The sequence below is a fragment of the Musa acuminata genome, chromosome BXJ2-11, assembly GCF_036884655.1.
Source record: "Musa acuminata AAA Group cultivar baxijiao chromosome BXJ2-11, Cavendish_Baxijiao_AAA, whole genome shotgun sequence".
NCBI lineage: Eukaryota > Viridiplantae > Streptophyta > Magnoliopsida > Zingiberales > Musaceae > Musa > Musa acuminata.
This window is the reverse complement of record NC_088348.1, coordinates 581,575-604,320: the sequence shown is the minus strand read 5'-3', so window position 1 is coordinate 604,320 and position 22,746 is coordinate 581,575. Positions and strand designations below refer to the sequence as shown.

At 41.7% G+C, this 22,746-nt stretch overlaps 4 protein-coding genes and 1 long non-coding RNA gene across 9 annotated transcripts; 3 read left to right on the top strand and 2 right to left on the bottom strand.

Annotated features, from left to right (window-relative positions):
• The first annotated feature begins 378 nt into the window (after nucleotides 1–378).
• LOC135627673 (receptor-like serine/threonine-protein kinase At2g45590) lies at nucleotides 379–3,089 on the top strand. Of its 2 annotated transcripts, XM_065133834.1 has the most exons (2): nucleotides 379–2,447; nucleotides 2,575–2,737. In XM_065133834.1, exons 1-2 carry the CDS (start codon nucleotides 609–611, stop codon nucleotides 2,593–2,595), a joined length of 1,860 nt encoding a protein of 619 aa, XP_064989906.1. In that variant the 5' UTR covers nucleotides 379–608; the 3' UTR covers nucleotides 2,596–2,737. The 2 variants fall into 2 exon arrangements, with proteins under 2 accessions (XP_064989906.1, XP_064989905.1); XM_065133833.1 differs by having other exon boundaries at nucleotides 380–3,089.
• A 2,303-nt stretch (nucleotides 3,090–5,392) lies between these two features.
• On the top strand, nucleotides 5,393–10,128 carry LOC135627675 (peptidyl-prolyl cis-trans isomerase Pin1-like). The gene is made up of 2 exons (XM_065133839.1): nucleotides 5,393–5,753; nucleotides 9,748–10,128. Exons 1-2 carry the CDS (start codon nucleotides 5,522–5,524, stop codon nucleotides 9,870–9,872), a joined length of 357 nt encoding a protein of 118 aa, XP_064989911.1. The 5' UTR covers nucleotides 5,393–5,521; the 3' UTR covers nucleotides 9,873–10,128.
• A 146-nt stretch (nucleotides 10,129–10,274) lies between these two features.
• Nucleotides 10,275–16,568, bottom strand: LOC135627674 (uncharacterized). Of its 4 annotated transcripts, none has more exons than XM_065133837.1 (9): nucleotides 16,377–16,568; nucleotides 16,241–16,306; nucleotides 13,409–14,972; nucleotides 13,219–13,299; nucleotides 13,024–13,114; nucleotides 12,721–12,809; nucleotides 11,128–11,239; nucleotides 10,767–10,925; nucleotides 10,275–10,516 (listed from the first exon to the last, which is right to left on the bottom strand). In XM_065133837.1, the coding sequence occupies exons 3-8, from the start codon at nucleotides 13,445–13,447 to the stop codon at nucleotides 10,798–10,800; spliced, it is 540 nt and encodes a 179-aa protein (XP_064989909.1). In that variant the 5' UTR covers nucleotides 13,448–14,972; nucleotides 16,241–16,306; nucleotides 16,377–16,568; the 3' UTR covers nucleotides 10,275–10,516; nucleotides 10,767–10,797. The 4 variants fall into 4 exon arrangements, with proteins under 4 accessions (XP_064989909.1, XP_064989908.1, XP_064989907.1 ...); XM_065133836.1 differs by having other exon boundaries at nucleotides 10,275–10,499; XM_065133835.1 differs by lacking the exon at nucleotides 10,275–10,516 and having other exon boundaries at nucleotides 10,536–10,925.
• A 1,600-nt stretch (nucleotides 16,569–18,168) lies between these two features.
• LOC135627672 (large ribosomal subunit protein uL2-like) lies at nucleotides 18,169–21,444 on the bottom strand. Its single transcript, XM_065133832.1, has 2 exons — nucleotides 20,923–21,444; nucleotides 18,169–18,699 (listed from the first exon to the last, which is right to left on the bottom strand). Exons 1-2 carry the CDS (start codon nucleotides 21,360–21,362, stop codon nucleotides 18,354–18,356), a joined length of 786 nt encoding a protein of 261 aa, XP_064989904.1. The 5' UTR covers nucleotides 21,363–21,444; the 3' UTR covers nucleotides 18,169–18,353.
• Nucleotides 21,445–21,781: 337 nt separating this feature from the next.
• LOC135627671 (uncharacterized) lies at nucleotides 21,782–22,674 on the top strand. The gene is made up of 2 exons (XR_010492667.1): nucleotides 21,782–22,135; nucleotides 22,242–22,674. It is a non-coding gene; the product is annotated as an uncharacterized LOC135627671 (long non-coding RNA).
• The last annotated feature ends 72 nt before the right edge of the window (nucleotides 22,675–22,746 follow it).

Sequence of the window (22,746 nt, the reverse complement as noted above, 5' to 3'; positions counted from 1 at the left end):
ACAAATCTCTCTCTTTCTCTCTCAACTAAATTGTTTCTGCCCAGTTGAATTGGACAGCAGCTATTATTCTCGAGTAATCCATTATTATAATAATCTAAAAAAAGAAGAAGCTATTTTAGTTACGATAAACGGTATGTCTATTATATCATTTATCTTACGGATGCTATGTCTCGTATTCACGATAAATGAATGGTATATCAAAGTCGCTTCCGATACATCACCTGAAGAACGATACTTTTTGTGGTGGAGGCAAAAAGGATGTGGAACACTATCATCGCCGCCACACATTACTATTCCCATCACTGATCAGAGGGCCAAGCTTCTTCTAATATATGGACAACACATCACCTCTAATAAATACTTCCAATCTTCCATCAGCTGATCAACACTCTAACTGGAAGAGAGAATAATAAGCCATATATTCTCCTTCGTTTCGTTCCGATCGATCGATCGATCTCCCCACTCTCGTGTGCTTGACAATACAATAGCGTGGAACAAAAAGGACCAAACCTTTTACTTCATTCCTTTCCATTACCTTCTCCAAGATTTCCGTACTGTCTCTCTCTCTGTAACTTTTGCCATCGCAATCCGAGGGTTGAGACTTACTGATGCCGTCCCGCCCTCCGCCAGTGGGAGAGCTGGGGCTCCGTCGGATTCAGCACCACCGCCAACCCATTCCGATACCGGCTATCGCAGGCAAGGCCGCCGTCCTGGCCGCGGTCCTCGCCGTCGCCGTGGCCTTGATCTTCTACCGCCGCCTCGCCCGCGGAGGCGGCGGCACCCACCCCGCTGCCTCCACCCTCGCCAGCCCCCTCCGTCGGTTCACCTACCGCCAGCTTCGTCGAGCCACCGCGTCCTTCGCGCCTTCCCACCTCCTCGGCCAGGGCAGCTTCGGCCCCGTGTACCGCGGCACCCTCCCCTCCGGCGAGGAAGTTGCCGTCAAACTCATGAACTCATGCGGCTCCCTCCAGGGCGAGCGCGAGTTCCAAAACGAGCTCGCCCTCGCCGCCAAGATCCTTCCCGTAACCTCCTCCGCAGCCGTCGCCGTCGTTCCGGCTCTTGGCTACTGCTACGATGACGGCAGTCGCCGCCGGCTTTGGTGGAGGTGGTGGAGACGGCGGGAGGTGGAGGACTCGCTGGAGGTCTCGGAAGCCGCCGCCACCCACGCGCCTGCGCCCGGTAGGAAGCTCCTCTTGGTTTACGAGCTGATGCACAACGGGAGCCTCCAGGATGCGCTATTAGACCGTCGGTCCCCGGAGCTGCTGGACTGGGCGCGGAGGTTCGCCTTGGTGATCGACGTCGCCTGTGGCCTCAACTTCCTCCACGCCGTCTGCGATCCGCCGGTGATACACGGTGACATCAAGCCCAGCAACATCCTCCTCGACGCTCACCTCTCGGCCAAGATCTCCGACTTCGGCCTCGCCCGTCTTGTATCCAACGTTCCCGTGGACCATCTCCCTGCCGAGGCGGAGGTGGTCGTCGATATCGATCTCGACAAGTGCGTGGTGAACGGTTCCAAGAAGTCAAGAAATGAGAGGATGAAAGATTCGGTGGTAGGAGACGGAGAGGACGATGCCTCGGCCGTGGCCATGGAAGAGATGCCAGAGAGCATGGCACCAACTACGATTCTGTTCGAAGAAGCGATGAACGGGGGAGCGACCGGCATCGCTGCCACCGACAGGTCAGAGGAAGAAGATGAGGGAGGCACGGTGGCGTCACCAGTGACCGTCTTGGAAGTGGCCTCCGCTTCGGAGGCTGGAGCAGGCGTCGATGGAGCGAGCGTCGACAGCGGGAAGGACGCATCGCTGTCCGGTCGACGAAGGGGGGGCGGGAAGGACAAGGCCGGGCCCTCGTCCGGCAAAAGCTGGTGGTGGAGGCAGGACATCAGCGGCGAGGGACCGAACTCGGAGACGGGGGGCAGCGTCAAGGACTACGTTATGGAATGGATTCGATCAGAGATCAAGAAAGATAGGCCCAGGAGCGATTGGATGACCGCATCTCCGGGCACCGCTGCCGAGGAATGCTTGCCGAAACCCTCGAACGGTGGGAGACCACAGCCAAAGAAGACCCATCCCAAGACAGAGTGGCGGGCTTCGTTGGCCGAGGAGAGGCTGCAGAAGAAAGAGAAGAGCCGGCCCGCGAGGGAGTGGTGGCGGGAGGAGTTCTGCGAGGAGCTGACGCAGAAACATAAGTGGCGGGCAATGGCCAAGTCCCAGAGCAGCAACGGTGGACGTGGAGAGCAAAAATGGTGGCAGGACGATGACGACTACTCCGACTTTGCTTCACCTTCGGAGAAGAAGAAGAGGTGGAAGAAGAAAAAGAACTCCAGCCGCGGCAGTCGTAGCGGCATGGATTGGTGGATAGATCGTCTTAGCGGAGAGATCAGAACTGGTGGAAGGAGAAGCAGCCTGGAGTGGGCTAGTGGGGATATCCCAAGAAGTGGAACGGTGAGTAGCACACCAAGCATGAGGGGCACTGTTTGCTATGTGGCTCCTGAGTATGGCGGCGGTGGGCCGCTCTCGGAGAAGTGTGACATTTATAGCTTTGGTGTTCTTCTGTTGGTCATCATCTCAGGGAGGAGACCGCTGCAAGTGACGGCCTCTCCCATGTCGGAATTTGAGCGAGCAAACCTCATCTCATGGGCACGGCATGCTGCCCATTCAGGGAAGCTACTGGATCTTGTTGACCCCTGCCTCCAGTGTGTTGACAAAGACCAGGCCCTTCTCTGCATCAGAGTTGCGCTTCTGTGTCTGCAGTGGTCTCCGGCCCGCCGCCCGTCTAGTAAGGAAATATTAAGCATGCTCACTGGGGAGTCGGAGCCTCCACACCTCCCGCCTGAGTTCTCACCATCACCACCAGGTGGAATCTCATTCAGGTCACGGAAAAAGGCTCGGTAAGTTGAATTTGACCTTCCTTCGCATCACAGTTTGGTTAGTTTACTATTGATCGTTCATCAGTTTAAATTCTTGTTTCCACATTGTTGGATGTAGAGAAGTTTGGAGATAAGGTTATGATCCAATTGCTAAAAGATTGATTCACAAAATTGAAATTTTGAGTCAAGGGGGATTGCAATGAATCAATTGTCATCATTTCCGTGTCTGAACCTCATGCATAACTTACTACAAAATTCAAGTGTTGATGGATGGCCAACTCATGTTGATAAGATGCTGCCATGGTTCTGGCAGAATGTTAGGTTTTCTTTCTTTAGGCATGCATGATGGTAGTGCTTGCTGGGGCATGTGAATGTTCGGTCTCTTGATCGTTTTCTGTTTATGCAGCTTTGTTCTGTCTCTTGATCCTTTTCTGTTAATGTAACCTTTGGTAATGTAACCCAAGCTGTGTCCCATATCTACCATGTCTTTTGCTTCAACTTTCTGGTGTCGAAGAGAAAAAGGTCTCAAAGATGATTCCACTTCCTTCTCTTGGCAATTTGAATGCTTTGGCAGATTCTTTAGTGCTGGTGTCAAAACATAATCTCACTTCCATTTATCAATCCTTTTCTCAATGGATTCGCCTTTTCAATTAGTTGGCTTAATTGTCCGGTCTCATCCACTTTCTGATAGCGATGATGGTGGTGACATTATAAGTCCCCAGGTTCCCTACCGAGGAGGAAATCTAATGTTTTAGCAGAGTAGTAGTTATCATATGTACAAGTGTGTGGAATACTTTGGAAACTAGTCGACAGAAGAAGAGCATGAAAGTCATGCTAAAGATTTTCTGTAGAAAGTATTAAACTTATCATAGATCCAAGGCCAGTACAGTTTTCTTCAATTAATTATCTTTCAACTTAACTCTGGGGCAAGATCCTTTTCATTCCTCCAACTATGCACAAACATTTTCTTGTGTGTCAGTCTGTATGGCATCGACTAGATTCTGTCAGCTAGTTGATGTAGCCTCTTCCTTTAGTTGCATCTTGAACAGGAACGAGGCAAAAGACCGTATACTGTTCAACAATGGGATTATTTTGTCTAGCCTTTTCGGATTTTTGTTTTTTCATATTCTTGGCCTATAGATTAAAGAAATCGTCAGCCAACTCTATATAATTGTGTCAAAATGTAGTAAGTGCATTTTTACATGTTTGCCGGTCCGAGTGTTTCGTTCCTCGATAACCCGGAGCGGATGCGCAGATCCGTTCCTCTTCTTTTTATCTCTGCTTGATAAATTTGCATGCAACTCCATATAGTTTTTGATTGTCGGATATGATGATGATGGCAATTTAAAGAACCAGAGATAATATGCAAATTAGTCAACGAAATTCATTCCAGAATAAATTGTAATTGATTATATGATTACAAAAAAAGATGTCCTTGTTCTGCATATTCATTCCCCTCACAGTTGTTATGTCCAGCAACTAGCACTGGTGAGTGCATCCCATTCCTATGGTGAAACTAGCAATTGTGTTTCTGGTAGACACCATATGTATGTATGTAGCTGCTGCAAAAAATTAATGTAATCCTGCATTTCACATATGGATTGATTGCTTTGGAATGGCCTGATTGTCTTAAATCTGTGAAATTTATTGCTGAGACAATTATGGCAGAATACCTGTTAATTCTTTTGTGGAACTAATTCGCGCGACTAGTGATATGCTTTTGCATGATAGTAGAGTTAAGCTACTTTTTGCTCTACTCTTGTTATTAGATTGTTGTCATAAGCTACAGTTTCTGTGAAGAAGTTGTTTGGAAGTTCCAGTGGTCTGCCATGCCATCATCGATCACTGTTTCACTACTACAGAGTGTGTTCTGCAAATCTTCATCCTATGTGGTCTATGGCTGATGTTAACATGTTTTGTCAACCAGTCAATGCGGTCATCATCATATCTGTTTACATTCTCCATGTAAATGAACCAAGATAATCTAAGTTATAATTCGAATTTGAGGGCATCATCACCTTCGTCGCCGGTGTCCTTTTGGCTCTCTGCCGGTCCTTCGCGTGCAACGACATCAAGTCCAAGTTCTTCACGCGCGCACGCAATCCTCTACGACCCTGCACCGTCGTGGTCTCTGGGACGTTGCAGAGACCCGATTACAGCGTTGCTTCTCCCACGAATTAGAGCAGAGCCGCATGTGACGAAGGATAAGGGGAAAGAGAAAGCAGATCACGCGATCCACGGCTGGATCGAGAGGAGCCGTGGACCTTCGTGGTATTGAAGTAGTGGAAGAGGGGGTAATACTACAATCGGGTGGGGAGCGGAGCTTACCCTCCATCAATCGGATGACAATATGAACATCGATGTTGCATTGCTTAAGCTATGTGCAAGAAATCTCCAAATACGAGATCGCGTCTAGTTTCCGCCACAGGCGATGTGGGATAGATTAAGTGGAGAAAGAAAGATCTACCAACGGGGTCAGGTTCTTCCATAAACGAATCCAAATCAAATTACGAGACGTTTATAACGAGGGCTCGGTTAATATATATACATATATATATATATATATATTAAATCGCCGGTTTTACCCCTCGCCTCTTAATCCCGTCTGAAGCCGCGCTCAAGGAGGAGAGGCGGGGAAGCGAGAAGAAGATGGCTGCGGAGCAGGTGAGGGCATCGCACATACTGATCAAGCACGAGGGTTCTCGGCGCAAGGCCTCGTGGAAGGATCCCGACGGTCGCGTCATCTCTGCCACCACTCGCGACGCCGCCGTACGCCAGCTCCTCACCCTCCGCGACGACATCGACTCCGGAAAGGCCCGCTTCCAGGACGTCGCCGTCCTCCACTCCGACTGCAGCTCCGCCAAGCGCGGCGGCGATCTCGGTCAGTTCATTTTCCCACCTCCATCTTTCCCTTTCTAGGGTTACGTTTCTGGATTCGTTTTTCCCTTTCTTCCTCGATTTGTTGGTTTGTCCCGCGTTGATTGTTCTGCCTCTCTCGCGTTCCCATGACGACAGTGAGATGTTTGATCTATTACGTTAAATATCTTCTTCGATGTGTTCTGTTTGATATTATGCACCAATCTTTCGATCCTTTGATTTTTTATCTTTCCTTATTTAAATTCATCTATGATGTTACCAGCATGTCTGATTTGTGCGTATTGCGATCTGGTAAAAATGGGTCTTTTATAAGATTTAATGTCATGGATTGTAGGAATTTGATGAGTATAGGGTGGAATCTTTAGATCAGTTAAAAAATCAGCGCATTGGGTATGCTGTGGATGTTATTTAAAATAGTATATTATGGTAGGAGATGGATCCAAGTTCAAGATAAATTAAATGATCTTTGAGTGGAAAAGAAGACCATTAATATTTTGGTATTTTATTGTAGTATTAGTTAAGGCATGTTGTTATCATTGAATAGGATCACTGGACTCACACAAGCTTAAAACTATTTTTTTTTTCTTTGATTAAGTACCAGAAGTAACAAATTTTTATGAGACATGCAATAGAGCTAATACTAGTCAAGAGCAGCAAGTCAATCACGTGAATACGTACTCTTTTTGTTTATTATTATTATAGTCTTTTCTCATTTTATATTACTTGTTGCATATACTTTGTTATGTCTATAGATATGTGAAATGAGAATCGGATCATGATAATAAGATCAATTCATCTTTAAACATAGATCCTAAATAATCCTGATAATATGTTACTCGATAGGGACATCGAGATAATCGGACAGACTGATGTACTGTATACCCGTCCATATGATGGAAGTAGCTGATCTCATAGCTGTTCGTGCAGAGACACTAGGGATACAGTATAGGTGCTCATTGAAGAATGAGTTCACTGATTGATCCGTTTACGGAATGTTAGATGGTTGATGATACCTAATTGTCAGACAATGATTTTATCGTCCTAGCGGTGCATTTGGTCCTCAGACTCGAGATACGAAGGATGTCCTGTATGAGTACTTTACTCTTTAATACCGGACTTATAGGTCTGGAAGTTCAAGATCTTGCACAATCGGTTATCGAGAAATCTTATGAGTACTATTGAGTATCGATAAAGGATCATCCACTCTCGGTATCATAAGAGGAATATCCCATGTGTTCTTGCTCAAACAAATCCCTGATCAAGGTCATTTGGATTGAAAGAGAAAGAGTTCTCTAGGAGAATCCGATTAGAGCGAGATTCAAGTTGAAACCGTATGAGCCTGACAACACCATGCTCGGTATACGATCTTTGAAGTATTAGATGGATGAGGGATTATAGGTACATGGTAACTAAGGACAGATAGATCCAAAGGATTGTATTCTTTTGTATTGTCTAGAGACTGGCGTAGTAGCATAATATATTCGCAGTCGATGAGTTGAGTAAATTATATAATAATTCATTGAGCCAGAAAGAATTCTGACAGGTATGACTCACGATCAGCTTGATGTTGAGCCTAGATAGTCACACACATATGGTAGGTGTTGCGACGAGTAGATGTTCGGATATGAGATATCCGTTAGAGCTTCTATCTTAATTGGATATCCAATAAACCCCTGAATTATTATATCTTTTATATAAGATCTAATAAGAGCAAATGAGAGATTATTCGGTAGAGACTCACTAATGTAAGAGACTTGGGTGGTTGGATGGAGATTCAGTACCCAATAGGGCAAGATCCATTAGGGTTAAGTTGATAGGGGACCTCTATAAATAGGAGAAAACTAAAGGGCCATAGGCTAGGCCTTTTTGGTTGTCGCCTCTTATTCTCCTCCTCAACCAGCAGCCCCTATTTGAGGTGTGTGAAGATCTGGATAGCGATTTGAGGAGTAGCTTTGCAGTCCCTGCTGTGTGGATCACCGCTAGAAAGGATGACACCTGACCTTCTTCATCCTCTCATATCAGGGATATACGATCTCTCTAGGTAACACATCTTTCTTATACGTGCAGTTTTCGATTTTGCGGCTTTTGCGCACCAATCTCCGCACGATTATGAAACCTTTTTGTGGAAATCTAGGATTTTTCTTTATGTTTTTCTGTTGCGCATGTGATGTTGTCCTAAGATTTCCCTACAACAAACATGTTGTAATATGTTCTCGTTGACTTGGTGGTACTTTGTTCGAAGCAACTTGTCATAATGCTTGCATATTTTAGATAAAAGAATTCTTTTAGTGTCCAGTGATCACTCTTATATATTTTGTACTATTCTGTATTTAAATTATCCTGAGTTAGGTTTAACTTGATGCTTTAGGTTAGTGTGGGTCTAGCATCTGTTTGGTGTACAACATTGACAGTCCTCTAGTATCAGTTTGATGCTTCTACTGATTCTTAGTCTCTAAATAAGCTAGCTCCTACTCTGATAGAACTAGGGCTAATGTGCATTACATGAGGTAAGTCAAAAGGCAAATAACACAATAAGAGAACAAGTACAGGAACACAGTAAGTCTAAACTAAACCTAGTTTGCTGTATGACTCTTGTAGTTGCTCATTCACATTTAACAAACAGTGTTAGCCAAAACTTGGGATGCTACATTCTTACCTCTATATGAAAAAGAACAAAAACATGGATATTTCTTGATACATATAAAGTTTTCACTGTATCACCACTATGTTTAATTTGATACAGAAGAATATTGAATCCAATTTATTTCTACAAGTTTTCTACTTCAGTTAGGTGAAAATAGTTGGTTCATCTTGCTTTGCTGATTGTCTTAGGACTCTAGCCTTCAAAATCATCATGTGGACCAACTGTTGAAGGATTGATGAGATAAGACTTGGGGAAGCTGAAGCTTTTCATTAGAGCCTTGTCGATGCTTATTCGGTCCATTTGTTATCGTTGCAAACCTCTGTTCAACTACTAAGTAAGATTGCAAAAACTTAGAAAGCCTATATTTTAATGGTTTTTGGATAAGTGATTGACTTTAAAGAAACAACTTCAGACCATGGATCTAAAAATATCCATGAGAAATAGCTGCTAGACATCAAAACATATCTAGTTGCCTGCAAATTTAAATATGAAGGTCTCAAGCTTTCCCTGCAGTTGAATGTTTTGGGCTTGGTGAAACAATCAGAAATTCTTATGGCTTTGAGTGGGTATGATAGTTTATTCAACTTTCTGTAAAGCTGATCATGCAATGTTTTCTCAATGAATTACCAGAAAGTGATGCTGTATGTTGTTTTCCATCTTGATCTAGTCTTTGTTTTTTTTTTTAGAATGCCATGAAAGTTGTGTATGCCTCATCCAGAGAGTTTTATGTTTACACTGTCATTCAACAAAAAGTGTAGATGGTGTCTTGAGAGGATATGACATTATAATGTTGCTGGAAGCAGTCAGAGCTGATTTGGAAAAAGCTTCCAGTAGTTAGCTCTCAATATGGATCAAGTTGAAGTGAGGACATGTAGTTGTACTAGCTTCTTACAGAATTGGTGATTATATTTAATCGTAACTATATGGATGCATGTTAGTAAAATAGATAAGTTATGAAGTTCTGATTTTAATTAAGTTTCTTGTGAGCACAATAAAGTGATGGATAAGGAAGATTTGATTGGTATCAGAGTATAGGACAGTATGCTTTCACAGCTTGGTAAACATACATTTATGAGTAAAAGGGATGAGATAGTTAATCATATATTTTCTTGTCTTATTAAACCTTTAATTGTAACACATTAGTATTTAAGCCAAAACTTTAACAACTAGTAGTATGTTTCTGAACATGCGTACTCCATGGTGCAACCATAGGATTTGTTTGTTGCAACCTGGGTGCTGTATTGATTGTTTTCCCATGTTCGAGGATAAGATTGCATACATAATTCATCTGTTAACATCCCATAAATGGTGTTACCTGCCTGCATTGACCTCAATTATTCTCTAAATACTGCAGGTAGTTTTGGGCGGGGACAGATGCAGAAGCCCTTTGAAGAAGCTACCTATGCACTCAAAGTGGGCGAGCTTAGTGGCATCGTGGATACCGACAGTGGTGTCCATATTATCCTGAGAACCAGTTGATGACCAGTTGTTTAACGAGGAAAACTTAAAAACTTCAGATTTGATTCTGGATTATGAAGATCCACAACATAAATGACATTAGTATTGAAGTTGTGATGGTACTTTTTTTGTTTTCTATGCTCTCTCTTCCATTCCACACAAAAAAAAAAGAGGAGCATGATGAGTGTTTCATTTGGTTTTTACTGGAGTACTACTTGATGGTACTATGGATTATATACTTTTGCTGTTATTAAGCATGATTTGGGGTTGCTTTGTATGATTCGGTTTTGTCAAACAAGTGGATACGTGCGTTATGGCCTTGCAGCTGCATCATAGTAAATGTGAACTTGGCTGCACCACGCATTATATTCAGATGTAGTACTGGGGAGGGAGTGCATTGGTGGTGGACGTGTGTGAAATGTGGTTGCTTAGGCCGACAGAATGCTAAAACGGATTGTCATCACCTGGAATAGCACTGGAGCTTTTCTAGTTGATGCTAGCTGAAGGCGAAGTGAAGCTGCTGGGTGGAGCAACGTCCGTCGTCGCAGCTTTGGCAGGCTGTTGTTGATGGGTGTTGGGAACGAGGACCAGGTTGTCATTGGATCAGAGTTGATGTCCATCGCTTCAGGGTTGGGGATCCGTTGCATCCTCAAAGAGCAAAGAAACTTATTAACGTTAATAACAGAGTCCAAAAAGAAATATTTCATATTTATGTTCCTAGATTCTTTTATAAAGTCATATTATAAGAATGACTTTTATTGATGCAGATGACGGACGGTACAGTTCTTCAAAAACAGATGTGCATGATGGAGAAAGGGATTCAGTTTGCCTTTACAAATTTCGATGCTAACTACAGCTTATCTATTATTCGTGGGCTTTGTTGTTCAAACCACACGTGTGTTGAACGGACCGTACCTCTCCATATTGTTGGCTGAGAACGTCGAATTCACAGATGAGCCAAGTGACTCGACTCTGCTCCTTCTGCCGCAATTCTCTTGCATAATGCATCACAATTGCTTATCACCTCCGTAAGTCTGCCTTTAAGTTCGCCAACTTCTACCTGTAAATGCTGCACTGCAATGTTCGCTTAAAACATCAGTAACAAAAACAGTCCCTCTTTTCTGGTCTTGGAAAAGACTGGTGTTTTTGTAGATTATCAACTAGACATGGTGCTTTTCCTTTCGCAATAAAGAAAGACATACAAGTAATAGATCGGTAATCATAGAATCTGGTAAATTTTCTTGGATGAGATAATCAGACAAGTTGGGCGAGTAACCTTCGGCGAGACCGTGAGCAGTCGATCTCATAGCTGAAACTGAATAATTGAAACGCTGAAGAAGCTTAACAGCCAGAGCATCTGCAGTTTCTATCTTGCTATCTATCTCTTCCTGTAGTATGTCATATTTGCCGGAAACTCAAACATCTTTCATTGTATCACCAGGCTTAGTCATGAACAAATCTCAAATGAACACGAAGAAATATATACCCCTTGATACATCATTATGGCTATATCATGAAGTTATTATGGTCATACTACACACACAACAGAGAAACAAGAGAGAAAATCCAAGTCGAGCAAAGAAATATGAGACAAAGGTACTAGAGAAATTCTCCAAACAAACCAAATGTGCAATCCATCTCTGAAAAACCTTTTTGTTACGTCCAAAACCAGACTGTGTTTGCAGGGGACTTGCAATTGTTGTTGTAATGGTTTCAGACACTACCAAAAATATACATTAAGGACTTCAAGTTTGTTGATTTAACAAGCCCATGCCACACAATTTTTGTTCACGAAACATTTCGTGTTCATGCACATGATTGAATTTTAAACCACTATTTCATTCCCTTACCCAGAAATGACAAGAATCATTTCGTAAATTATCCTATATGCCAAAAAATTGTAATTGAAGTATGCAATTAGAATGATGTTAAATTAGATTTACTTTGAACGAGCATACTAATATTAATTTTTATGAGTTGTCAATCAATTGACTACTTATATGACACAAAGTTTGTTATACCATGGTGTACCACCCAAAATGAGCGATACATGCCGATTTATCGATATATCTCATTGTACCATATGTCAGTATGTCGATAAGGAACACATCATGTAGGTCTTTTTTTAATCATATATAGAATGGAGTTCTTGAGCTAAACTGCATTGTCATGGTAAATTGGCTTATTTAGTAGGGGCATCAATTTATCCTATTCATATTTCGGGTCATGACTCATAAAGTACAAAATTAGATAGACTGGCAACAAAAAGTGTTTCGCCAAAATATGAGTATGTTGATTTGGTTTTTCTAGATCCAAAAATGGCGACATGCAATCCTTCAGGGCTCGTGCATGTGTAAAACCACTTGCAAGTCTATGGCACATGGTAAAACTGAAGTTTAATTTCTTTGCAGTTGCCAGTCAAATATATCTAAATCAAAAGCATAACTGCAATTTATAAGAAAAAGGAAAAAAAGACAAATATTTTGTGACGCCTAGACTCATTTTTATATAAATGTGCTTCAGAAATATCTATATGAAGGTGAATAATTCTTATTGTTATCAATTAAAATTGCTAAAAAGTATTTCATGAAACTCATGCATTAGCAACAGTATCTTGTTCCAGTTTGATGCACAGGTGAAGAAACCCCAGATGTTCATGATCTTTTCACTCCAGGTATTCGGATGTTGTGCTCCTAATTCTTTGTGCAGGGAACTATCTTAGACAAATCTATCTATGTCATCGGTAGTACATTGGCAGGTCTAAATTAGTGACAGCTTTTAAAATAATGCTATTTGAGAAGTATCCCCAGAGACAACATTAAGATGTTAAGTAGTACTACTATCCTCAGATGTAATTAAACGATGGCACCTGCTTTCCACATATATTCTTGACCTTCCCTTCCTGCCACTCACGATACATAGAGAAGAGCTCCAACAAAACCTTCGGATTCAAATTACCTATTATCGAGAGATTCATTCCATGAGCATCTAAAAATAACAATTCTAGACACAAATACTACAATGTCAACTACTCAAATCTTGGTCCAAGTGCAGCTACATTAATGAAAGCTACTCGTGCATTCAGAGAGCTAAATTTGTAGCAAATCATGATGTTTTATCTGGAATAAACTAGGAACTTATGTCGAACATTTCAAGCACAAGAAAGGCTCACCTTGAATCGAGGAGGATGAGGAGGGTTTCCTGACAAGAATGTCGGATATGCTGGTCTCGGAAGGAGGCAGCGAGTTCAGCAGCGGCGTCGCCTGCCAACAGCATCGACAGTAAAACAGATCGATCGATCGAAGGAAGGTAAGAAATCGGAAGAGGAGGAAAAGGAGGAGAAGTCCGGGAGAGAGCGCGGACTTACCATACTGAGGGACTTGATACGCTCCAGAAGGGGATCGACGCCCTCGATCCTCTCGGAGACGGTGGTGATCTCATCGATCGGCTACAAACGAGATTAAAGAAACAACAAAAACGAGATCAATCGCACGAATGGAGAAGGGGACGAGGTTTCCGCCAGAGAGGAGGAGAGGGGGCGAAGGGGGAAGAGTAACCTGGTGCGGTTTGCGGGGAACAGATTCGGAGGCGCCCATCGGAGCCGGAGCCGTGGCTTTTTGTTATTTATGGACACCAATGAGCACTGGCGGTGGTTATAAACGTGAAGTCCGCCGCCGGCTAACCGCCACGATATCATATCATATTATGCGAGTATCGGGTCGCATTCAGGTATCACTATCTTAAGACATTTGGATCAGACGTGGAGCGGTTACACGCGAAACGGTCCGGATCCGGGTTGGACCTGAAGTCGGTTCAAAATTTAGTAACGAATCAATACGATAGGCACTAGGGATTTATGGTCGGCGACAGAGAGGACCTTAGGGATATGGATTCTTGACCCTAGCCGCCTAAGAGACCCTAGTGCTAGGGATTCATGGTCGCATGAGACAAGTTGATAATCAGGGTTTTCTGACTGTAAAGGGAACCTTAGGTATAGAGATTCCTAACCCTAACCGCTAAGGAGACCCTAGTATTAGGGATTCATGGTCGCATGGGACAAGCTGACGATCAAGGTTTTCTTGCCGCAGAGAGGACCCTTAGGGATAGGGATTCCTGACCCTAACCACCTAGGAGATCCTAATGCTAGGAATTCATGATCGCATGGGACAAGTTGACGATCAGGGTGTTCAGGGATAGGGATTTCTGACCCTAGCCGCCTAGGAGATCCCAATGCTAGGAATTCATGATCGCATGGGACAAGCTGACGATCAGGGTGTTCTGGTTGCAAAGGGGACCTTAGGGATAGGGATTCCTAATCCTAGCCGCCTAAGAGACCCTAGTACTAGAGATTTATGATCGCATGAGACAAGCTGACGATCAGGGTTTTCTAGCTGCTCAGGGAACCTTAGGGATAGGAATTCCTTGCCACGTCTTAGCTGCAGGGGTGACCCATGCGATCATAAATCCCTAGCACTAGGGTAGGGTACCTTAAAAACTGTCAAATAATTAATACACTGAAAGAAATTAGCTATTGATTGTGAGTGTCGGAGTATAGTTAAAAGAAACTATGTCCAGCTGATGACGATGACTTCTTTATCAAAACAATCATCGAAGCTCTCAATCAACTAATCCTTGTGAAGGCGTTTCTATTGAGAAATCTAGTTGGGAGGTTTCACACCACTTCATCCTAGACAAGCATCAACAGTATGGATGGAAGCACAATGTTCCAATTAGCTAAAACAAGCATCAACGATAAGAACATTAATAATGTTTACCTGTGCAGGTATTTGATCTGAACACCAGGAAGAGCTGTCGTCAGATGTTAACATGAAGTAGAAGCATGTAGCACGCAAACCAAAACTAGTACCAGACTGGTACCCGACACAGCTAGAGATGGATTATTGCAGACAAAAATCGAAAGGGCATTCCCTTTTCTGGTACATTGATTGTGGTCTCAGTGACTAAGAAAACCATGAACCAGATTGCAGAGAGATTCACAATAACAAAAATTTAAGCCAATTAAGATTCAAGGACACCCATCAACAGGAACCACAGCAGGACACATCCTTGTCCTCAGTGGTGGCCTTTAGCATCAGCCTTCTTGTGAGACTTTGCTTTAGTCTACATAACAAATGGAAAATGATATTAGATATGAATAAAACACACAAAAAAGATTCAACATGTGTTATCTTTTATGCATCTTTAAACAAGCTCTACAAAATATCTTCGATAAGAACAACCAGCTCTGGCTTGTCTTCGTAACAAAGAAAAGAGAAAAGATCAAGGGCATCTATTATGATTATGATTATGATTATCAAACACATCAGTCATTACCACCGAGGATCACATTTTATGAAAATGGATATTCTAAAAGTTAATGAAGTAACCCTGCCTTTTCTTTTAATTTAAGGAATATCACTTAACGAAACTAGCTTACAAGCAACACTCGACACTATAAGATCAGATATTCCAATTCATCCCTCCCCAGAGCAAAGCAATAGAAAACACTAAATGGCTGACAATGTTGAAGATTTTAAGTGGCATCTTTCACAGGTACACTCTCCTTAATAAAGCATGTGGCTGCACAAATTTTGAAGTGAAGCATTGCATGTAAATATTACTTCACAAAATGCCACAGGTCATATACTTTAACCATAAATGTTATGCAACAAGCATCATACAACATAAGGACAATCCAAAGGGAAGGGATCAAGAAATAGAAATTTTCACAAAGTGGTAGAAACAAAAAAAAAAGAATAAAAAATCTGCCAATGAGTCACTATCTCAAATAACCAAGAATAGGTGTCACTACCACACAGCTCAATGGGCAAAGACCCAAACATTAATTTGATAGGTCCAATATTGGATGGCACAAAATTCTCAAGTTCAAGATAATCGTAAGATATCCATCTAGCCCTGTGTATTAACCATAATCAACCTCCCACTTCCAATGTCAGGCTAAATCGGGATGTCACAAGCATCACAGTTTCAGAATTTACTAGTAAATATGTATTAAGCAAATATTGAACTTTTTTTAACCCTTAAAACATTGGAATTTTGGTATAGCACTATGACCTATGATCCAATGTTTGCATTCAACTTTACAAAAGATATCAAACTTGTCATGGATCAGACGAGTTTTTGATGTATTGATTCATTTAAACCCTGACTCCAAGCTACATCAGACCCACTCACTACAAGTCCTGTACGCTAAATCAAGAGACACAGAATCATAGATATCAGCCTTCACACACGGAGAAAGCAGATCAGCCGGATAAAGCAACAGGATCTGATACCACAAACAATCGGTGACCAGCGCCAAATGTAGGAGCTAAATGCACATCGAAAGAGCAAAGATCAGAGGGGAAAGAGAGATCTAGTACAAATACCCGGAGATAGGAAAGCTTAATGCTACCATAGACAAGGCCGAAGGCGAAAGCCGAGGTGCGAGCCACCTACCAAATTCGAATAGGTGATCAGAGAAAAAGGAAATAGAGCGAAATAGAGAAAGAGAAGGAGACGTACGAAGGCGAGGGTGCTGACTCCGGAGTAAGGGCCTGGAATCGCCATGACGAGCTCCGATAAATGTAGCAGAGAGAGAGAGAGAGAGAGAGAGAGATGGGTCGGAGTTGGAAGAAGGAGCGACGGCAAGCGATCGCAATTGGCCGAAAGCCCTAAATGCGTCGGTCAGAAAACGGTTCCCAATTCGTGTTTGTGGTCGACCGAGACCATGTTATCTTTTATTTCTTTTCTAAAATTACATATTTGCCTCTGAAATGTTGAATACATACATACATACATCTTAGAGTTTAAACCTAAGTTAAAGGTAATATGTTCATTAAATACTTATGTATCATTTCAATCTCAATAAGGTATTTTTACCATCATCTCTTCCATTTAAACCTTGACGGTCCCCATCGATATCAAATTCGATTCGATTCGGTTCTTGTTTAAGAAACATTTCAATTCAATTCAATTGAATTGGAGTTTGAGATGAACTCTGATTCGATGCTAATATGATCCAACCAAACTCAAATTCGATCAGCTCAAAGAACTCATTTGTGCTTGACTACTTAGATTAAAGGGAGAGTTGCACTCAGTATTGAATGTTGAGTTGAGACTCTAATCGAGGAGAGTCCAACCCGAGCAAAGAGTCCTCTCCTCCAAAGCTATAAAACCAAGGTTTCCACAACCTCAAGGAAGCACCAATGGCCTGCAACAACTTCGTCAGCAAGGAAGACATCAAGAAGCTAACCTTCAACTAACCTTGAGAGATCGATCAACTTCTTCTTTATCATCCATCGACAGCATCGTCTTCCTCAACTCCAATAGGAGCTTTATCCATCTACATGTAGCCTTTGGAAGAAGTGGCGATTGAGAAAAAGAAAAGAGAAGAAAGCCTCGAAGAAGACAATTTCATTTTAAGAATGAAATTGATTGCTTTTGCTTCTGAAATATTATCTTCCCACAGTGATCTTCTAAAGTCCTCCCCCAAACGGATGAATTAAAAATAGCCCTTTATAATATTGTTGTGATATATCTCTAGTCTCATTCAATCTCATTTTTTTATAATAAAATTAATTAATAAATTTGATAAATTAATATGTTATTGAGATTAGTAATATATAAAATACTTGGATAAAAAAATTAATTATTAGAAGGTCAAAAATTAATATGAAGCCAATGAATTAGATATCGAGCTAAAGGAATAGTAAAATACCATAAATTGAATATTATATCAAAATTTGTAAAAATGTATTGAATAAATGGTTGTTGAGTCAAAATCTTACAGTTTCATGTAAAAAATTTATGGTTGTATCGAGTATTAATTCACGCAAATAAACCAACTTTTGTTCCACATCTCCAAGATCTATATATATATATTCTCATCCTAAATCAAATTAAACTTTAATGAATAACTAATTAATTTTGATTATTTCGATCATCCATTTTCACACTCACAGTTCATTAATAACAAAACGGATTAATTCTCATATTTTATGAATTATTTTGATATATAAAATAGAAATTTCAATGTGGATTTCCTGAAGCGAATAATGCTCAGAACCTGTATCTATAGAGAACCACCTACTATTAATCAGATATGCCCCGCCCCTAAATGGTGAGGAGGAAACCAAGTCAGAAACACATTTTGTTCCTGAACATATGAACTTTGGATATCCACAACATACATAAAAAGGAGATTGAAGGGAGCTTTGTGGCAATGTTAATGTCACTCAACCAACATATGAACCTGGTGATTCAACCAACATCTTATATGTAAATCAAAGTAGCCAATTCATGAACAAGATTAATATAAAAAAAAAACTGTTCTGGCAATTACTCTATCAACTTCAACAACACAAAATCCAAATCGAAGAAGCAGATCAAAATTTAAAAGTAAAGACCAGAAGGGTCCAACACAACATTAACAAAAGTCACCACCATTATACTCTCAAATGAAACCAAGGTAGGTACCATACGCTTGTTATTGCTAGCAAACTAAGAAGTCTTCTCTGCCTTTGCAGCAGTGGCAGCAGCCTGTCCCCGTAGACGACCGGTCCTCCTTGCAGCAATAAGACCAACCTTCTGCCCAGGAGGAGCATCACGGCGAACAGTGGAAGCATGGCCAATGTGCTGGTGATTTCCTCCTCCGTGAGGATGCTCCACAGGGTTCATGGCCACACCACGAACCTTAGGCCAGCAGTTCCTCTTCACCCTGAACTTGTGGTATGCATTGCCAGCCTTGAGCATTGGCTTCTCAGTTCTCCCACCACCAGCAACCTGCCCAATCATGGCGCGGCAATTACTTGGGACAATCTTCTTGGCTCCGGATGGAAGCTTGATCCTACAAAAAATTCAGAGCAAAAAGAACATAACACTCAAGTCTTTCAGTAAGCTCCAGGCTATATATATATATATATATATATATATTCAAGGGCAATTTCCCAAACGATACTCACATGTTAAGTATTTCCCAATCAATACCCTCTCTTTTGTTTTTTCCCAAACAATACACTTAATTTAAAAATATCCCTTAATTTTTCTGCCAAATCTTTTCACCCATTTTTTTACTAGTTTTAGACTGTTACAATGTTTTCATTTGGCTCATTTACAATGTTTTTCAATAGTATTTATCATGGTCCGTCTGACCCATCTACACTGTTGTATCAATCTATCGTCGATATGATACGTACCAACATACTGAGACACGATACAATAGGATGTCTCGACAAACTAATATGTACCGACCCCCTATTGGATTGGTACTTACCGCTCGTATCGAGCGGCATGCCGCGATACGACAAACTTTGATATTTATAACATTTTTATTAAGGTACGAAAAACATTGTAAACGTTATTGAAACATGCTATAAGTGACATCATATTGTGCTTTTTAATTATTATTCCTTGTAGACCATTATGACACTATATATCATAGTATGATATATCAAATGGTTAGTAGTGTTTTGATTTTATTTGGCTCATTTACAATGTTTTCAAATAGGGTTTATAGTGTTTTTATTATGGTGATCAAAACAAAGTATAACACAAAAAAAACATTGTAACATGTCAAAACACTATAATACGTGGGAAAATTTCAGGGGTAATTTGGATATGTTAAAATCAAAGATGCTATTGGGCAAAAAGCAAAATAGGAGTCACCGATTGAAAAATCATTTCAATCCTCAAAATATATGTATTTTCTAAGGAAATCGCCCTACATTCAAGTCCAAAAAATAATATGCAAAGCAGATGCAAAAATGGCACACTCAAGAATAAAGGAATGATCATTGCTGCCGGACAGTTAGAATCTGGGAAACTGATTCAAGAATAAATATGGCAATAAAACCCATCAAAAAATAAAAACAGCAACAGCTTCAGCTAACAATGGTATTTTTACTGTACACATTTACTGAATAAACATACATGCACAAATGGAATGTGAAGACCACAAGCATTATAATTACATTTCCCTATTGACAAGCAAGAGTAAGAAATTTATGTCTGCTAAATAAACACAACTAATTATGCCCATGTTTAGATCACCCCCTTTATACTTGTTCAAGATGCAATACCTATTCCTTTTTTTCATATCTATCCAGACAGTGCAGGTGAAGTCAAGATCGGGCTATACTTTAATTATATAACTTTCAAGCCTAGTTTTTTCTAAACCAACCAACAAACTAAACTTCTTCATTTTAATATTACAGGTTGTGATATAGTTGATTTCATATGCTTCTCTCCTTGTCAAGCGAACATCAAAGTTGAAGAAAAACTAATTGCAAAGAAGCAAAGCTAAACCAGGAACCAAAATAAGCCCCCCAAAATAGGAACCGAGAGCAACTAAAAGATTTGCATTTAAATCTCTATACAAGTTTCTGAAGCAATAATCATTCTTTCTCTATTTAAAGGTCCCAAATTCTCTTAGTAATTTAACTTGCACTTATTTTCATCTGTATCTCTAGCCCTTTCCGATCTACATCCCTTGCCTCTCCTACCTTCCTTCCTCTGTCACCATATGTCTAAGTTAAAACTTCCGCTTTCTCACTATTTTTTGCTGAAATTTATCACAAGCTGAGAGGCATTGACATCATAATCTAAGCAATTCTAGTTTTCATATACATAAAAGACTAATCGCATCATATTAAAACATGCTACACAAAAGACAACTACACTACTCTTATCCTAACTGTAACCACATTCACAACCCACAAAATAGAAGATCAAAAAGAAAATTTTGAACAAACAATTCTATCTGCATCAGAAGGATTCAGAATGTCAGATTACAAATCTGAATATCTTAATCAACGAAAACCTAAATGTCCTACTTTATCGACTTCCTATTTGACACCGTATAATACCAAATAACAACACAACAGAAATCCATTATAAAGGTCAAGTTGGAAATATTACAATAAGCTGATGGACCTAATCATTTGATTCAGAAAAATCACAAACGAGAGCATGAATCATCAAACAAAAAAATTTCCTTTTTCCTCGGGCTTCAGATCCGAAACTCAAAACAACAAAGAACTAAAAAAAGGATCGATAAGGGGCAAAGTAGGACCTCGACGTGCCATTGTCAGGATTATGGCTGATGACTATGGCGTAATCGCCGGAGGCGCGGGCGAGGACGCCGCGATCGCCGACGTGGTGCTCGACGTTGCAAACAACAGCACCCTCGGGGATGGAGCGAAGCGGGAGAACGTTGCCGACCATGAGGGATGCCTTGCGACCGCAGTAGATGAACTGGCCGGTGTATATGCCCTCGGCGGCGATAAACAGCTCCTTCTGGAGCTTGTACCGGAAGGGATGACGGAAGGTGACGCGGGCGAGAGGGGCGCCGCGGCCGGGGTCGTGGATGATCTCGGTCACCACGCCCTTGAGGTACCCATTGCGCTCGCCGAAGTCGAGGCTCCGGAACCGCGCCGGCCCCTTGCGGTGGTGCGTGTGCGACCGGAACACCGAACCCGCTCCCTTCCTCTGAGCTCGGATCACGCGCCCCATCCCGGCGGCGACGAAGTGGCAGCGAAGGGACAGTAGATAGGGTTTGGAGCTCGATCGCGAGTGCGATATTTATAGTAGCTTTGGTGTGCCCTAGGTTGTGCGGTTCTGATCACTCTCAACGTTGCTCCCGGCACCGTTGGATTTCTGAGCGAGATTTGTTTCGTATTAGTCATTAATGGGCTTCAAACATCAAGGCCCATTTATGTGCCCAAATCCGAGTTATAATTGGGCCGACCCGTTTCTACTTAAGTTCCCAAAGACAGCCCATCTATTTCGACAGATGCTGTTCATTCATTCATTGTGTGAAATGACCTATTGTAATGTTGGCCTTAATGCCTGAAGGGTGGTCCCCTCTGGTCTTTCTATATATATCGACATGTGTAGTTTGCAGCAGCTTCAACATCGAGTTCGATTCGAGATCGAATCCGACCAGGATCTGCTCACTGTAAATCTAAGCCTACTATATATGGCTCAACTTGCAATCGAGGAAGAGCAACATGAGGCGAAGCAGCCATGGAAGCACCCTTTCAATAGGTCAGTTTCCCCTTGTAACGTGGCCTTGTTTGCGTCGGCCCACCCAAGAAGCCACGGATAAGCTTATCCAATGCCCTCTCCTTATTACCAATGGTGACCCCTTTCGGGTCCTTATAACATTAAGAACGTAGTCTTCATTGAGCTATAGAACAGCAGTTGGTCATCAGATGGGTGGGGTCGATGGTGGTTCCTCTGTCTCAGCAATGGCTCTTAGTTATTTTGGCTTCCGCAACAACAAGGTGAGCTTGCCTTGGATCGACACTCGTAGCTGTTCCAGTGTTTGCTTTTTGTTCATAGTGAATGCCAAGACAGTGCAGGATAAGCAATTCTTCCGTGTGTGTGCAGCAGGAGGAGGGAGGAGTGCAGCAAGAAACAGAGAGCATGAGGAAGACGATGGGGAAGAGGAGAGAGGAGGAGGAGGAAGGAAAGGCGAGGAAGAGTTCGGAGGCCAGTGGAAGGGCAGCCCGATTTGCAGTGGAGTTGGATGGCCTGCACTGCTTCGAGACCTTGATAGCTCATTAATGGACACTAAAGGTTTTAGATTTCATACATAAGTCAACATAATCAATCCTAAACTTCTACTTCTTCTTCTTCTTCTTCTTCCTTTTGTTGTGCTCGAAGGTTGTCATTCATCAGAGGTAGTATCATCGAGTATTCAAGCCCTATGTTACTTTCTTGTTGCGTTGACACTGGTAACAAATGTCATTGATTCATCATCAATTTGTCGGTGGTAAGTTAAAATAATTGATCGGTGAAGTAAGTCTATCTTGTTGGAGCATTTTGGGTTTCTAAATGTAAGTGAATGTTATTTTGAGTCTGTTCAGCTGAGAAACAAAATGTAAGTGAATGT